At 44.7% G+C, this 18,978-nt stretch overlaps 1 protein-coding gene across 1 annotated transcript in view; it reads right to left on the bottom strand.

Annotated features, from left to right (window-relative positions):
- Positions 1-18,978, bottom strand: part of LOC106587351 (PH domain leucine-rich repeat-containing protein phosphatase 2) — a 49,134-nt gene that overhangs the window by 13,410 nt on the left and 16,746 nt on the right. Inside the window, exons 4-8 of the mRNA XM_014175677.3 lie at positions 14,716-14,906; positions 14,139-14,264; positions 8,189-8,343; positions 6,795-6,941; positions 4,403-4,633 (exon numbers count right to left, since the gene is read on the bottom strand). Of these exons, the coding sequence (XP_014031152.1) occupies positions 4,403-4,633; positions 6,795-6,941; positions 8,189-8,343; positions 14,139-14,264; positions 14,716-14,906 (850 nt within the window). The remainder of the gene's footprint in view (positions 1-4,402; positions 4,634-6,794; positions 6,942-8,188; positions 8,344-14,138; positions 14,265-14,715; positions 14,907-18,978) is intronic.

Consider the following 18,978-nt stretch of genomic DNA (forward strand, 5'->3'; position numbering starts at 1 on the left):
ATTGGCGACGAGCATGAAGCGAGGGACAGCCAACGAGAGCATACAGGTCGCAGTGGTGGGTAGTATATGGGGCTTTGGTGACAAAACGGATGGCACTGTGATAGACTGCATCCAATTTATTGAGTAGGGTATTGGAGGCTATTTTGTAAATGACATCGCCGAAGTCGAGGATCGGTAGGATGGTCAGTTTTACGAGGGTATGTTTGGCAGCATGAGTGAAAGATGCTTTGTTGCGAAATAGGAAGCCAATTCTAGATTTAACTTTGGATTACAGATGTTTGATGCGAGTCTGGAAGGAGAGCTTACAGTCTAACCAGACACCTAGGTATTTGTAGTTGTCCACGTATTCTAAGTCAGAACCGTCCAGAGTAGTCTGCCGATGAGGATGTGGTGATTGACAGAGTCGAAAGCCTTGGCCAGGTCAATGAATACAGCTGCACAGTATTGTTTCTTATCGATGGTGGTTAAGACATCGTTTAGGACCTTGAGCGTGGCTGAGGTGCACCCATGACCAGCTCTGAAACCAGATTGCATAGCAGAGAAGGTGCGGTGGGATTCAAAATGGTCAGTAATCTGTTTGTTGGCTTGGCTTTCGAAGACTTTAGAGAGGCAGGGTAGGATAGATATAGGTCTGTAGCAGTTTGGGTCAAGAGTGTTCCCCCCTTTGAAGAGGGGGATGACCGCAGCTGCTTTCCAATCTTTGGGAATCTCAGACGACACGAAAGAGAGGTTGAACAGGCTAGTAATAGGGGTTGCAACAATTTCGGCAGATAATTTTAGAAAGAAAGGATCCAGATTGTCTAGCCCGGCTGATTTGTAGGGGTCCAGATTTTGCAGCTCTTTCAGAACATCAGCTGACTGGATTTGGGAGAAGGAGAAATGGGGAAGGCTTGGGCGAGTTGCTGTGGGGGGTGCAATGTTGTTGACCGGGGTAGGGGTAGCCAGGTGGAAAGCATGGCCAGCCATAGAAAAATGCTTATTGAAATTCTCAATTTTAATGGATTTATCGGTGGTGACATAGTGCAGTGGGCAGCTGGGAGGAGGTGCTCTTATTCTCCATGGACAGTGTCCCAGAACTTTTTTGAGTTTGTTTTGCAGGAAGCAAATTTCTGCTTGAAAAAGCTAGCCTTGGCTTTTCTAACTGCCTGTGTATATTGGTTTCTAACTTCCCTGAAAAGTTGCATATCACGGGGGCTGTTCGATGCTAATGCAGAACGCCACAGGATGTTTTTGTGTTGGTTAAGGGCAGTCAGGTCTGGAGAGAACCAAGGGCTATATCTGTTCCTGGTTCTAAATTTCTTGAATGGGGCATGCTTATTTAAGATGGTGAGGAAGGCATTTAAAAAAAATAATCAGGTATCCTCTACTGACGGGATGAGGTCAATATCCTTCCAGGATACCCGGGCCAGGTCAATTAGAAAGACCTGCTCGCTGAAGTGTTTCAGGGAGCGTTTGACAGTGAGGAGTGGAGGTCGTTTGACCGCTGACCCATTACAGATGCAGGCAATGGGGTAGTGATCGCTGAGATCTTGGTTGAAAACAGCAGAGGTGTATTTAGAGGGCAAGTTGGTTAGAATGATATCTATGAGGGTGCCCGTGTTTACGGCTTTGGGGTGGTACCTGGCAGGTTCATTGATAATTTGTGTGAGATTGAGGGCATCAAGCTTAGATTGTTTGATGGCTGGGGTGTTAAGCATGTCCCAGTTTAGGTCACCTAGCAGCACAAGCTCTGAAGATAGATGGGGGGCAATCAGTTCACATATGCTGTCCAGAGCACAGCTGGGGGCAGAGGGTGGTCTATAGCAGGCGGCAACGGTGAGAGACTTGTTTTTAGAGAGGTGGATTTTTAAAAGTAGAAGTTCAAATTGTTTGGGTACAGACCTGGATAGTAGGACAGAACTCTGCAGGCTATCTCTGACAGATTGCAACACCGCCCCCTTTGGCCGTTCTATCTTTTCTGAAAATGTAGTTTGGGATGGAGATTTCAGAGTTTTTGGTGGTCTTCCTAAGCCAGGATTCAGACACGGCTAGGACATCCGGGTTGGCAGAGTGTGCTAAAGCAGTGAATAAAACAAACTTAGGGAGGAGGGTTCTAATGTTAACATGCATGAAACCAAGGCTATCACGGTTACAGAAGTCATCAAAAGAGAGCGCCTGGGGAATAGGAGTGGAGCTAGGCACTGCAGGGCCTGGATTCACCTCTACATCGCCAGAGGAACAGAGGAGGAGTAGGATAAGGGTACGGCTAAAAGCTATAAGAATTGGTCGTCTAGGACGTCCAGAACAGAGAGTAAAAGGAGCAGGTTTCTGGGGGCGATAAAATAGCTTCAAGGTATAATGTACAGACAAAGGTATGGTAGGATGTGAATAAAGTGGAGGTAAACCTAGGCATTGAGTGATGATGAGAGAGATATTGTCTCTAGAAACATCATTGAAACCAAGTGATGTCATTGCATGTGTGGGTGGTGGAACTGAAAGGTTGGATAAGGTATAATGAGAAGGGCTAGAGGCTCTACAGTGAAATAAGCCAATAAACACTAACCAGAACAGCAATGGACAAGGCATACTGACATTAAGGAGAGGCATGCTTAGCCGAGTGATCATAAGGGTCCAGTGAGTAGTGATGTTGGTTGGGGTCATGGCGATTCAGACAGCTAGCCAGGCCATGGATAGCAAGCTGGCAGAAGATGGTCTGTTTTTAGCCACCTCATGCGTTTCTGTCGGTAGATTAGTGGGGTTCCGTGTGGTAGAGGGGACTAGTTATAGTTATAGTGGCCCAAGAAAATTTTCGATAGACCTATTCAGATAGTAGCCGATAAGACAGCTAACGATTAGCGGGCCGCAGATGAGCGTTCAGGTTACGTCGCGACGTAGGGGCCAGTTGGATAACTCCCTCGGGCAGATAACGTCTGTAGTCCAGTCGTGAAGGCCCGGTGGGGCTCCGCATCGGCAGTAAAATGGGTCCAGATAGGTGATTGTAGCCCAGGAGTGGCTGTTGGAACTCTTCAGCTGGCTAGCTCCGGAATAATTGATGTTTGCTCCGGACTGACATTAGCCAATAGTCACTCGGATAGCTAAAGGATAGCTGATGACCGCCAACCGTGGTTAGCTGAATACTAACGTTAGCCAGTGAACCCTGCTGATATTCCGTGCGTTATAGGGAAATAATGCACGCTCTAGAATGCCCTTCAAGCCAATCAGAAATGAGTATTCAACAATACCATGGTATAAACAGCATTATAAACTGGGTGGTTCGAGCCCTGAATGCTGATTGGTTGACAGCGGTGGTATACCACGGGTATGACAAAACATGTATTTTTACTGCTTTAATTACGATCGTAACCAGTTTATAATAGCAATAAGGCACCTCGGGATTTGTGGTATTTGGCCAATATACCACGGCTAAGGGCTGTATCCAATGAGTCGTGCCTAAGAACAGCCCTTAGCCGTGGTATATTGGCCATATACCACACCCCCTCGGGCCTTATTACTTAATTAACACACAGGCATCATACATATAGAATGAAGATATTAACATCAACATGATGCTCATTCTGGCAAGGATCCCCATGCTGACAGCAGACGTAGACACAAGACAGAATATAGTCAGCAACTAGAAAAAAAGTATTGGTGCTCCTCCTCCAAACCAGAGGCCAGTTCAGGTGAGGAGCGGAGAAGAGCATTAGTCCATTCATCCTCTTTGCCAGGCTGATGAGTTCCAGACTGCCCCTGTGTGTCTCGCTGATCTGATCTCACTCTGCAGTACCTCTCCTCTCCCTTTTATGAGCCCAACTGGCCTCCTAATCCTGCAGGCACCCAGCCCCCATAAATCCAGCCCATCCCTCCACCCAATAACTCATTCTCAAGGTGAGGCAGAGAAAGAGAGAGGGCACAAGAGAGAGGGAGGGAGCGAGAGAGGGAGGGAGGGAGGGAGCAAAAGAGGGAGGGAGCAAGAGAGGTAGAAATGTGGAGGAGAGAGATGAATAACGACTAAACTTTAAAACAGTAACAGGGAATTAAGGGGATGATACTGCAGGTTTTTCGGGGATCAACCTCACTATCAATGGCTGCATCAGAGCTGGATAGAGAGATGAGAAAGGCGTTTTATATGAAATTGGCTGGGTGAGGCAGGGTCAGGTATCGGGGTGTGGGGCATTTGGGGGGGGGGGGGGGGGGACATGGAACTGCTGCTGCCAACTGAGATTTACTGACAGGTGAGCTCTTATTACCATTGTGTATTGATCCTGCATTATGCATGCTGTGACTGATGAATGGAGTGTATACTGAGGGATGAGGGAGGGAGAGAGAGTGAGAAAGAGACAGCGAGCGAGAAATAGGAATAGAAAGAAAGACGGGGGGGGTTGTACGACGGCAGAGAGTACAGACTGATCTAGTTCCTCACCGCAGGTCGATGTTCTTGAGGTGGCTCATTCTGGCAAGGATCCCCAGCTCCAGAGTCTCCACCCTGTTCCCAGCCATGGCTAGCCTGTCCATGCCACTCAGCCTATCCAGCACACCAGGGATGTGGGGGAAGTTGTTGAAGGAAAGCCCCAGGCTGCTGAGCTGAGCTAGGCCGCCAAGCTCTTCAGGAAGAAAGCTCAACTGATTCCCATCCAGAGACAGGGTCTGCAGACTGGGGGACAGAAACAGACATATACATTTCTTTCATCTCTGTTTTCTGAGGATACACAACTGTTTGGAATTCCATAATAAGATGTGAAAATGTCAGTGTTTGTATATTTGAAAATCATGCTGCAGAAAGTGAGCTGAGAGCATGAAAACTGGCCTGATTTTAAAGCTTTATTTAATCTGATTGCATAACAACAAACAGCTGAACTTAATGCATTGGGTCAATAAAAACACACACACACACACACAGCTATAACATGCTCAATAATGATTCATTGCTAAGAGGAGCATGTGGGCTCATGTGGCCAGAAAGGGGCTAATGTGGAGAGGCGAGCAGCGAGGCGAGTGGAGTGTACTGCACCCAGCAGCACAAAATGTCCAACCCAACATTCAGTACATAGAGGAACTGATACTCATACTGACCACCATGGAATTACACCCTACCTAACACAGCTAGAGTGGGAATGTTAGAATGTACTCTATACCAAACTGAAAAGAAGATACAGTTGAAGTCGGAAGTTTACATACACCTTAGACAAATACATTTAAACAATTCCTGACATTTAATCCTAGTAAAAATTCCCTGTCTTAGGTCAGTTAGGATCACCACTTTATTTTAAGAATGTGGAACGTCAGAATAATAGTAGAGAGAATGATTTATTTCAGCTTTTATTTCTTTCATCACATTCCCAGTGGGCCAGAAGTTTACATACACTCAATTAGTATTTGGTAGCATTGCCATTAAATTGTTTAACTTGGGTCAAACGTTTCGGGTAGCCTTCCACAAGCTTCCCACAATAAGTTGGGTGAATTTTGGCCCATTCCTCCTGACAGAGCTGGTGTAACTGAGTCAGGTTTGTAGGCCTCCTTGCTCGCACACACTTTTTCAGTTCTGCCCACACATTTTCTATAGATTGAGGTCAGGGCTTTGTGATGGCCACACCAATACCTTGACTTTGTTGTCCTTAAGCCATTTTGCCACAACTTGGGAAGTATGCTTGGGGTCATTGTCCATTTGGAAGACCCATTTGCGACCAAGCTTTTAACTTCCTGACTGATGTCTTGAGATGTTGCTTCAATATATCCACATCATTTTCCTTCCCCATGATGCCATCTATTTTGTGAAGTGCACCAGTCCTTCCTGCAGCAAAGCACCCCCACAACATGATGCTGCCACCCCCGTGCATCACGGTTGGGATGGTGTTCTTCGGCTTGCAAGCCTCCCCTTTTTTCCTCCAAACATAATGATGGTCATTATGGCCAAACAGTTCTATTTTTATTTCATCAGACCAGAGAACATTTCTCCAAAATGTACAATCTTTGTCCCCATGTGAAAGTTGCAAACTGTAGTCTGGCTTTTTTATGGCGGATTTGGAGCAGTGGCTTCTTCCTTGCTGAGCGGCCTTTTAGGTTATGTCGATATAAGACTCGTTTTACTGTGGATATAGATACTTTTGCACCTGTTTCCTCCAGCATCTTCACAAGGTCCTTTGCTGTTGTTCTGGGATTGATTTGCACTTCTCGCATCAAAGTACATTAATCTCTAGGAGACAGAACACGTCTCCTTCCTGAGCGGTATGCCGGCTGCGTGGTCCCACGGTGTTTATACTTGCGTATTATTGTTTGGACAGATGAACGCGGTACCTGGTTCATCCTTGCTCCCAAGAATGAACCAGCCATATTGAGGTCTTTTTTGTCTGAGGTCTTTTCTGAGGTCTGATTTCTTTTGATTTTCCCATGATGTCAAGCAAAGAGGCACTGAGTTTGAAGGTAGGCCTTGAAATACATCCACAGGTCACCTCCAATTGACTCAAATGATGTCAATTAGCCTATCAGAAGCTTCTAAAGCCATGAAATCATTTTCTGGAATTGTTCAAGCTGTTTAAAAGGCACAGTCAATTTAGTGTATGTAAACTTCTGACCCACTGGAATTGTGATACAGTGAATTATATGTGAAATAATCTGACTGTAAACAATTGTTGGAAAAATGACTTGTGTCATGCACAAAGTAGATGTCCTAACCGACTTAACAAACTATAGTTTTGGCAACAAGAAATTTGTGGACTGGTTGAAAAATGAGTTTTAATGACTCCAACCTAAACTTCCGACTTCAACTGTATATTTTTGGCGGACTGATATAGGGTGTATATGTGTGACTGTCTTACCTCTGGAGGTTGCCTATCTGTGCGGGGACAGAGTTCATGCCGTTACAGGAGAGGTTGAGCTCTGTCAGGGTGAGGATCTCACAGACAGACTCTGGAAACACTCCCAGGCGGTTATGGGAAAGGTTCAGGCTCTTCAGCTGGGAAAACCTGGGGTGAAGGAGAGGGTTTGAAAGACTGGACCTGGCTTTTCTGACATATTCATTGAATGACCAAATATAAATATTTTCTTCTTGTTGCAACGCTTTGCTTGTTGCGACAAGTCTGGTTATAAAAATAGATGTATTTTGTGGGCTCATTGCGTTGGTTCAGGTAGTCTCGTTCATCTTAATCGCTCCATTGGAATTTGTGTCCTAGTTACAACGGGCTGCTGATATTTTACATTTTCACATCGAGTCCTCTTCATGGACCGGTGGGTATCATATCCTTATCAAACCAAAATCTCATCTCTCACACACACAAAGTAGCAATACAAGCATTTTAGTGAATGAAGTGATGCAGAACGGATGGGGGATGGAGGTGGCCGTTGTGAGTCACAACACATGTTAGAGCACAGACCCCATCCGAGAAGAACCACCCACCCTCAGGCTCATCAGCCTCCCTCACTCTTCTAGCCCTGCTCTGACTCGAAATATACAGATAGAGGGAGTGACAGAAACACCCACAGAGAGAGACACAGACAGACAAGACACAGAGAGAGAGAGATGCAGTGATGTGTACATTTTATTCCTCTCAGCTACCCGGCGCAGTAGACCCTCTAGAATGTGTTCTTTCCACAGCCCTTCACACACGTACACCACTTATTCCATCTCGGCCCTTCCTGTAATGCTTGCCATACAACAGGAAATACTACAGAGGGTAGTAGATCATTAACATATAATAGCATTATCTCTTTTGAGAATGCCAGCTTGTTCAAATATGCTCCAGTTGTACCATAGGATTGGACACTGAGCTAAGCACCCCTCCACCCTCCCACAAGACGATATGCAGGCTGAACCACTTTCTCTGAGCAGACCACAAACGAGGGATATAAGGTCAGGAGAACTTATCAGCACCGACTAGACCATAAAACAAGATCTGTGATAAACAACGTACGTACTTGTAGAACATCATATGACATGCTTACATAATGCATTTGGGTAAAACGGTCAGACTGTGTTGTAACACTACCACACATTGCATTGTAACAGTGAGGACAAGTTGATCTGGATTTAGGATTAGGATTTAGTATTGAGGTAAGGGTGTTACTGGGCAGGTTGAGTTGGGAGATTTTGCAGGATTGGTATTGGGCTAGAGGTTTTGCTTGGCATGTTTGGACTTAGTATTAGGTAGTGTTTTCCTGAGTAAGGTGTGTCAGTGGTTGGGTGCTGCCCTGCCTGGTGAGCGAGTGTATTTACCTGGGGAGGTTGAGCAGTCCTCCGGGGCCCTGCAGGGACATGAAGTTGTGTCGGAGGTTGAGATGGGTGAGGTCCTGGCTGTAGAACAGGTACTCTGGCACCGCCTCCAGACTGTAGCATGACAGATCCACCAGGCTGATGGTCTGAGAAACCACCTGCAAACACAGGACATGTCCCTTTACTGTTTACTGCTCCCAAATTGTTTTTTTTTAATGAAGATTAGTGATAATAGAACAAGGTTTTGACCAGAAACCACCTGCATGGAGCAAATGAGGTTTGTACACACACACACACACACAGTAACGGGCAACTTTAATTAAAAAAGGTCGAGTCGGTTCAATAATGATTCGATCACAGAAGGGAAGTTGGAATCATACGCTGTCTTCAGCATTACAGAATGATTTATGGAGCATTATAAATAAAGGAATACTGATAAGGTCATGTTGTGAGTCCATAACAAAACAGGATGTTCACACAGCTCTAGTGTTGTGGTCTAGTAGATTTGGCAGCATGAACTGCACAGAGGTGTGTGGTACTTAATCATGATCCTCACAGTGAGTGCTGTGTATATCCAGGGGTGAAAGTAGATTTCATTTCTTCCCGGAACGGCGCCTTCTATGTGTGCAAGTGCTTTTAAAATTGTTTATAGTCCTAATCATAGAATGACATAGAATCCCTATTAATTTAACAGCATCTCTATGGATCTAATAGTAAAGATTTGTCGTTTAACTTTCAAAATGTATAAGCTTACCTTTTAATGTGGCATACACACAGTCATGATGTTTTAATCTGATTGTCAAACAATTTCTTCAAAAGGCTCATGTACAGTAGGCTATCTGCACACTTTACTCCCGGATGGTGTAATCATTTTTTGAAAGGGGGGTGTGGAAATAAATTGTTTAAGCCTCATTTAGATCTTTTTCTGCTTATAATTTCCTATATTTGGTCGGCTACTTCTAAGCCACGGTGTCTATAATTAGGTACATGCAGCCTCGTCAATACTTGATGCTTGTCTAGAAGACTAAATAAAGACTTGCTCACCAGAATGATGTCATAAATCATCAACAATCTACACTGAACAAAAATATATACGCAACATGTAAGGTGTTGGTCCCATGTTTCATAAGCTGAAATAAAAGATCTCAGAAATGTTCCATGTACAAATTTGTTTACATCCCTGTTAGTGAGCATTTTATTATTTGTCAAGATAATCCATCCACCTGACAGGTGTGGCATATCAAGAAGCTGATTAAACAGCATAATCTATTCATTACACATGTGCACCTTGTGCTGGGGACAAAAGGCAACTAAAATGTGCAGTTTTGTCACAATGCCACAGTTGTCTCAAGTTTTGAGTGAGCGTGCAATTGCCGGAATGTCCACCAGAGAATTGAATGTTCATTTCTCTACTATAAGCCGCATTTACCAAACTTTCAGAAAATTTGGCAGTACATCCTACTGGCCTCAACTGCAGACCACGTGTAACCATGCCAGCTCAGGACCTCCACATCTGGCTTCTTCACCTGCGGGATCATCAGATCATCAACAAAATCTTTGAAAATAATTGAAAAGCTGTGAAAACGATCCAACATATTTCTGAGAGTATTTCAATTAGTCTTTGATGGATATTTTATGTGGTTGAAAATTAAATACCTTCAGCTTCTACGTCGCTGACAGAAATTTCACTTTTAGCCTACACAGCACGGTCCCTAAACGTTAGAGGTCGACTGATTAATCGACGTGGCCGATTTCAAGTTTTCATAACAATCGGTAATCAGCATTTTTGGATGCCGATTATGGCCGATTACATTGCATTCTACGAGGAAACTGCATGGCAGGCTGACCACCTGTTACGCGAGTGCAGCAAGGAGCCATGGTAAGTTGCTAGCTATCATTAAACTTATAAAAAAAAAAATAATAATATCAATCTTCACATAATCACTAGTTAACGACACATGGTTCATGATATTACTAGGTTAACTAGCTTGTCCTGCATTGCATATAATCAATGCGGTGCCTGTTAATTTATCATCGAATCACAGCCTACTTCGCCAAACGGGGGATGATTTAAGCGCATTCGCGAAAAAAGCACAATCGTTGCACGAATGTACCTAACCATAAACATCAATGCCTTTCTTAAAATCAATAAACGGAAGTATATATTTTTTAAAACCTGCATATTTAGTTAAGAAATTCATGTTAAACGGCAATATTAACTAGGGAAATTGTGTCACTCCTCTTGCACGCAGAGTCAGGGTATATGCAACCTTTTGGGCCGCCTGGCTCGTTGCAAACTAATTTGCCAGAATTCTACATAATTATGACATAACATTGGTTGTGCAATGTAACAGCAATATTTAAACTTAGGGTTGTCACCCGTTCGATAAAATACGTAACGGTTCCTTATTTCACTGAAAGAATAAACGTTTTGTTTTCAAAATGATAATTTCCGTATTTGACCATATTAATGACCAAAGGCTCATATTTCTGTGTTTATTATATTATAATAAAGTCTATGATTTGATATTTGATAGAGCAGTCTGACTGAGCGGTGGTAGGTCGGCAGCAGGCTCAAACTTTACTGCGTTTTGCCAGCAGCTCTTAGCAATGCTTGATTCACAGCGCTGTTTATGACTTCAAGTCTATCAACTCCCGAGATTAGGCTGGTAATACTAAAGTGCCTATAAGAACATCCAATAGTCAAAGGTATATGAAATACAAATGGTAGAGAGAGAGCTAGTCGACGCATCATAATTCCTATAATAACTAGAACCTAAAACTTCTTAACTGGGAATATTGAATAACTGGGAATATAGAACCACCAGCTTTCATATGTTCTCGTGTTCTGAGCAAGGAACCAAAACGTTAGCTTTTTTACATGGAACATATTGTGCTTTCACTTTCTTCTCCAACACTGTGTTTTTGCATTATTTAAACCAAATTGAGCATGTTTCAATATTTACTTGAGAGACTAAGTAGATTTTATTTCTGTATTATATTAAGTTAAAATAAAAGTGTTCATTCAGTATTGTTGTAATTGTCATTATTACAAATATATATCTAAAACATTTTTTTTATAAATAAATACAAATATTCGGACGATTAATCGGTATCAGCTCTTTTTGGTCCTCCAATAATCAGTATCGGCGTTGAAAAATCATAAATCGGTCGACCTCTACTATACGCGCATTTGCATTTTAATCATATTTTTCCACTCCTGTCCGAGACAAATGTACATTTGGTCTATCATTTTACTGCGAGGAACTCTTAATTCTGCAGGAGTTAACATTATAGTAGGCTACATATGAAGCCTACAGTGTCCAGACTTCTGTTACTATTCCAACTATCATTCTGGCATTCATACAGTGTACTGTGCACCCGCCATTTGATAAATGCCAAGAGACATCAGTTACAAAACACCAAAGTCTTACAAAAGGCATTCTGTGATTGTCCTTCATTAGGCCTACAAGTCTTGTAACCTGAAATGATGTGTACACTGTCCGTGCGCGTCTCGGTCTTGGCCACTCATCTCTGCCTTGGCAAAATTTCAGTCCTATCATCGAACCAAACAGCACTATTCCACACCTCTTCAAGTCTATTCGCAAATCTTTCACATGACTAATGATAAATAGTGTAATAGCCTACAGTTTTCTTGGAATCCGTTTGAATTATTATGACAGGCTCGTGTTTTACGGGTACGGTGTACCCTTACTATTTATTTTGCCAGGACTCCGTACTGGACCACTCTGGCTTACTTTCATCCCTGACTATATCTGATTTCAGTCTAGATTTTTTGCATTGTTCAGCACTCCCTGTCCCGCCACCGCTTTTCATTGGCTATGCTCAATCAGTCATTGCTCACTTATCTACATGTGCAGAATGCAGCTGAACAGCATTTCCTTCAGCTCTGAAAAGATAGACAGTATAGTTGTCAGCACAGGGAGGACACTGTCTGTCTGGGGGTTGTAGCTTAATACATTTCTCAGTGTGAAAACATGCTCGCTTCAATCCACCACAGGACTGCATACTGTGCAACACCACAGAAAATAGATTGGTTGCTCAGCAGAGCATGTCGTCACATCATTGCTTTTAGGGATAAACAAACACAAAATCTTAGAATACTCATCAGCTAGCTTTTAAAAAGGCCATTGAGCGCTGGTCAGAGAGAGACAGATGAAGACAGAGTTGAGAGAAAGAGAGATTTGGGGAAATGAGAGAGAATAGAAATTGAAATAGAGAGAAAGGCTGGGGAAGTGACCTGCATGTTGACTGGCCTGAGAGAGGAGAGCAGCCTGTGGGGTAGAGGCCAGCTAGGCAGCAGTGGGAGCTCTTGATGCCCAGTATGTGTGGCTGTGGAAGATGACCCCCTCCTCCCTGTGTGCATTCAGACAGCCTCCGAGCCTTTCTGTCTGGGAGGAACGGGGCACGCCACAAGGCCACTCACCAGGCTCAGCTACTCACATACAGGCTACTGTCAGAGCAAGGAGCCATTAACCAGCCAGCACAGCCCCCATCACACAGCAAACACCACAACAACCCCACTCCCTGATTCAGAAATACACACACACAGAAAAAAACAAGGGCTTGATTGTGTCCAGGCTGGCATGAGGATTGCCCGAAATCCACCCTCCTCCACCCGTCCTCTAATTCTTCTCCCCTCATCTCTCTCTGCCCCTCCAGTTCTCTCGATCTCAATTCTCCCCTCCATCTCCATCTCAAGCACCCCCTCTCTCTGCTCCTCCATACCTCTCTCTCTATCCTCCCCTCCATCGCTTCATCTGAAGCACCACCTCTCTCTGCTCCTCCATACCTCTCTCTCTATCCTCCCCTCCATCTCAAGCACCACCTCTCTCTGCTCCTCCATACCTCTCTCTCTATCCTCCCCTCCATCTCAAGCACCCCCTCTCTCTGCTCCTCCATACCTCTATCCTCCAATCCATCTCTTCATCTGAAGCATCCCCTCTCTCTGCTCCTCCATACCTCTCTCTATCCTCCCCTCCATCTGAAGCACCACCTCTCTGCTTCTCCATACCTCTGTCTTCTCTCTCACTCCTACATCTCTCTCTATTTCTCCCTCTTCTTCAGCCTGCCCTCCCCTCTTCATCTCCAGCCAATCATGTCGCCATAGGAACCTCTGATGTCTAACTCTCCTAAACGGCTCTCGTAGTAACAGGGCCACTCCAGCTCAGTGATCCGCACCACAGTGGTAGGTAGGTAGGTAGGTAGGTAGGTAGGTAGGTAGGTAGGTAGGTAGGTAGGTAGGTAGGTAGGTAGGTAGGTAGTGAGGAAAGAGAAAGCTCCTTGACTTAGCATGGATCTACTACTAATTGGATTTTCATTTACATTTTTTTCTCTTCTTTTTCTCCATGGCTCATTGTGTGCCTGCTCTGCCTGGATGGAGGCATTCAGAGCTCGTTAGAGCCCAGTAAGGGGCTGGGACACAATGGCCATTAATTCAGAAATTAGAGGCACAGCAAGAGGAGCAGAGCAGCCAGTGAGGGACAGAGAAAGGGTCTGAGGATACTAACTTCATATAGTTGTACTGAGACCCATGTGCAAGCACACAGATACACACAGTCACGCAGTACACACAGACACAAGTACACACAGACACAAGTACACACAATCAATGACCCATGCACCCTCCTAGCCAGTTGTTTAATCAAAGCCAGACACTGCTGGTCCTCTGTCGTCGCTGCAGAGCCAATCACCGAGGTCCCCTATGTTCCACAGCAGGACTATAATTGGATGACAGACCAGGTAGTGGGCACTCTGTAACTCTGCCCTCTCAGCATACCGTACACTGATTCTGAGCCCAGAGGAACCAACCAGGACCACCCCTCACTGTGTTTCCTGACAGAGACCTTGCATAATTGATCAGAGAAAACATACACAAAGCTTTGGCACACAGATTGTCCTACATCAACTCTGGACAGGTAAACACACTTACTTTTGAAGCCTGCCGATGCCACCTCTGATAGTCTGCCACTGTGTCGAAGTTAACAAAGTATGTCTGGGCCTGAGGTCCGGCTGAGCTGAACATCAGACAGTGCTGTCTCCTCTTCACCTCCTCCACCTGAACGTACAGACAGAGACGTTGAGGAGGACAGACACATCCACTGATGTTCCCAAGAAACTACTATAAAGACATTATGGTGCCTACTGGCTCCATCCATAAGGCAGAGACACATGTGCTTAAGTGTGCCTGAATGTGCATGTCTATGGCTGCATTTACACAGGCAGCTCAATTCTGATATTTTTTTTAACTAATTGGTTGTTTGACCAATCATATCAGCTCTTTTGCCAATAATTGGGCAAAAGATCAGAATTGAGCCGTCTGTGTAAACACAGTGTGTATTTACTCCGTTCTCATTGTGCTGTACAGTGCATCCCCTCTGTCCGTCTGTCAGTCCCAGCTGTGTTGTTATTTCTGTGATCTGCTGTTGTCTCTGTCTCTCTTTGACCCCTAGGGAATGTGTGAGTTTGGAAAACAACACCTCTCCAACCCCTGACCACTAACCCCTCACCTTTCCCCCCACCAGGGGCAGAATGTGCATCTTCCCCGTCAGGCTGTCTTTGACGGAGGCCACAATCAGACAGGTGCCACACAGGAGGACCTGGCGCTCTGCCCACTTGTGCAGCTGGGTCTTTCCCTTCCTGACGCTGAACACGCCGGTCAGCAGGGTTCGCTCCTGCTGGTCCGCGTTCACTGGACACTCTGGGGAGGAGAGGGGTTAGTTAAAGAACATGGTCACATACAATGCATTCAGAAAGTATTCAGACCCCTTGACTTTTCCCACATTTTGTTACGTTACAGCCTTATTCTAAAATGTATAAAATTGTCTTCCTCATCAATCTACATACAGTACCCCATAATGACAAAATGAAAACAGGTTTAGACATTTTTTGCAAATGTATTCAAAAGAAAAAACAGAAATACCTTATTTACATAAGTATTCAGACCCTTTGCTATGAGACTCAAAATTGGGCTCAGGTGGATCCTGTTTCCATTGATCATCCTTGAGATGTTTCTACAACTTGATTGGAGTCCACCTGTGGTAAATTCAATTGATTGGGCATGATTTGGAAAGGCACACACACACACGTCTATTATCAGGTCCCACAGTTGACAGTGCATGTCAGAGCAAAAACCACGAGGTAGAAGGAATTGTAGATAGAACTCCGAGACAGGATTGTGTCGAGGGGGAAGGGTACCAAAACATTACTGCAGCATTGAAGGTCCCCAAGAACACATTGGCCTCCATTCTTAAATGGAAGGAGTTTGAAACCACCAAGACTTCCTAGAGCAGGCTGCCCGGCCAAACTGAGCCACCAGGGGAAAAGGGCCTTGGTCAGGGAGATCCTTGATGAAAGCCTGCACCAAAGTGCCCAGGACCTCAGACTGGGGCGAAGGTTCACCTTCCAACAGGACAACGACCCTAAGCACACAGCCAAGACAACGCAGGAGTGGCTTCTGGACAAGTCCCTGAATGTCCTTCTGGCCCAACCAGAACCCAGACTTGAACCCTTCTGACACTCCCCATCCAACTGACAGAGCTTGAGAGGATCTGGAGACAAGAATGGGAGAAACTCCCTAAATACCGGTGTGCTAAGCTTGTAGCCTCATACCCAGGAAGACTTGAGACAGTAATCACTGCCAAAGGTGCTTCAACAAAGTACTGAGTAAAGGGTCTGAATACTTATGTAAATGTGGTATTTCAGTTTATTTTTTATTTTATACATTTGCAAAAATGTCTAAAAACGTGTTCTTGCCTTGTCATTTTTGGGTATTGTGTGCAGATTGATGAGGGGGAAAAACAATTCAATCGATTTTAGAATAAGGCTGTAACCTAACAAAATGTGGAAAATGTCAAGGGGTCTGAATACTTTCCGAATACACTGTATCACACACACATACTGTACGTACACAGTGCACATACATCCCACCCACACCCTGTACACAAACATTACGTTAATTAATACCAGATGTTCTCAAAAGGGATAGTGTTATCAAGAGACAAAGACAAGGAGAGGGCTAGACGTTGCCAGGATATGAAGTCACACTGATAAACAGGTCACGATGTCACCTATGCATTAGTCAATGAATAGGACATCTCTTCCTGGAAGTGTTCTTATGTCAGCAGATCAGCCCAGCCTATAGTCTCATTATCCTCCACATAGACAGCTGATATCTCTAGAGCATGCTTAACATCTGCTATGACACACTGTAATAGCGTATCAAAATCCATTTATTCGCTGGATGGAATCTAAAGATAGTTCGAAGGCTTTATAATCTATGGCTCATCCATGGTAGAGATCAAAGGTGTGAGTGTCACTCCCTCTAACATCTGATCAGAGATCACTGGGCTCTGCATGTCTAGGCTGCTGACAAGGTTGATCAAAACACCAGGTGATACGGTGAGCATTCATTGGCCCAACTCGAGGTGTCCCTAGCTTTTAATCAGTCTCCCCTTTTCATTAACACACACACACACACACACACACACACACACACACACACCTTTGCGATTGTTCTCAGAGATGCTCTAACCCAGATGCATCAGTCAGGTTGATGAGTGAGTCAGGCTTTTGTCACATCAAAACCCTCGTTCAATCTAATTATGTAGCAGGGAGGTGAGGGTAGTGTTGCAGCCTGAGTATGCTGCTTTTGAAGGACACAAACAGCAGGCCTCCCTCCCTCTGCTCTGCCAGGCCTCAAGTACACTCAGGTTAAAGGCTGGTCAAATAAGCACAAAGGGCACACAGCAGCTTTTTTTTGTCATTTTTTTTGTGTTTTTCTTAATACCACCTCCTTGTCTCCAACTCCCATAGGCAGGCGTACATGTCCTCGCTCTCTCTGCCCTTTTCTTCTCTTTCACGTCTAAGGTGTGGCAGCCAGGGATCAACATGAAGTCAGGCTGCTTGATTTTGTGCTGTCTGGAAAACCCATAATGAACAAGACAATGGCATTTGACAGCAAAACTGGGCCGCTGGCACTGGCTGGGGATCAATAAAGGTTTCTGATCCCCGGGCTTCCCCTCTGTCAGAGAGAAGAGGACCAGAGTACCTCAGTTCCAGCACAAAGGCCCTAGGGGCCAAGGGCAGCCAGCCTTAGAAGGAGAGGGAGGGGGGAAGAGCAATCGAGAGGGAAAGAAGGATATAGAGAGAGGGGGGAGAGCTGCATCACTGCCCTGTCCTCTATGTGTCTGTGTCAGTGAGGGTGAAGGAGGCTGACCTGTCAAAGACAGAGCCTTGTAGCCCTGTAGGGGATCCACATACAGCCAGGAATAGACACGGGCAGACAGGACGCTCTCTCCCACTGGCCCCACAGCAAATCCCCTACAAACAGCCACATTCCTCCCTCATCCCATTCTATCCCCCAATGAACTGCTGGTTACCAGCCCCCTCACCACAAATCTCTTTCTCACTTTCATATCTCGCCTTCCAACTGAATTAAACACCTAATAATCACCTCCCTGTTCTTTCCACCTCTCTGTGAAACGATCCAAGAACACAGCATGCCAATACAGCACGTCAATACAATCTCAGACTACTGACTCAGAGTGCCACTGAGCATTCTCACCTCCAACATCACACACAGGAAAAACACTGCCTCATTATTATAAATAGTGTTGACTCTGGTGCAGTGGGTTGTGAGAGAGGGAATGGTTGATATTGTGTTTGTAGCTAGCGCACAGTGATGACCCAAGCTGGAACAACCCCCAGAAACACTACAGATGTAAGCCCTCTCTGAACAATGGAGCCAGAGGGCCAGACTGAAGACACCACATCTAACTAGAGTTAGCGTTTTCTACAGCAATAACAGGAAAGTGAAAGTCACTCAATATTTGGGGGTTTGATTGCATTTTGAGAGACTGCAGCAGAATGTAGCTCAAGGACAATACAGTGCTATTTTAAATAAAGCGTAGCCCTAAAAAGCCCTTCAAATCAAATCTACTTCGATCTTCTGACTATCATGCAAGATGTCAACAAGCGTTTCTAAATTGGACATCCCCCCCTGGACTTGACTCCAAATCTGAGGAGCAGGCCTCTGCACAGAGCTGCATCAAGCTGAAAAAAATTGAACACACAGAGACACTGAGCTGTGCTCTGCTCTCCCTGCTCTGGCCATGGAAAAACGCCACCCCCATTAACATGGTTGTGCGTAAATACCCACAGCCTATACTGTTGCATTGCTACAGGGTTTTGGCAAGTACGTACTTTATCATCTCATGCTATCAGAATGACGGGGAATATAAGATCATACTTCAGCAATAAGGCCTGGGGGGTGGCATACGGCCAATATACCACAGCTAAGGGCTGTTTTTAAGCGCCACGCAACACAGAGTGCCTGGATTCAGCCCTTAGCCGTGGTATATTGGCCATATATCACAAACCCCCGAGGTGCCTTATTGCTATTATAAACTGGTTACCAACTTAAATAGAGCAGTAAAAATAAATGTTTTGTCATACCCATGGTATGCGGTCTGATATACCACGGCTGTCAGCCAATGAGAATTCAGGACTCGAACTACCTAGTTTATAATTGATAATATAGGCTAATGACATTCGCAGTATCTCAGATGTGGCCTCATCACCAATGGTACGCAATTACCACACAACTTTTTTCCCCTGTTGCATTAGGCTTTAAATGTACAACAATTTACAGCAGTCAGCACAGCTCAAACACCCAGCCAACAGACCTGAAAGGTTCACAAAAACATACTCATTTAAGATTCTTTGTTCATTCTTTAATGAAAGACAACCCCACTAATGTTTGCAGTGTGCCC

Source organism: Salmo salar, chromosome 26 (assembly GCF_965601325.2).
Source record: "Salmo salar chromosome 26, fSalSal1, whole genome shotgun sequence".
Classification (NCBI taxonomy): domain Eukaryota; kingdom Metazoa; phylum Chordata; class Actinopteri; order Salmoniformes; family Salmonidae; genus Salmo; species Salmo salar.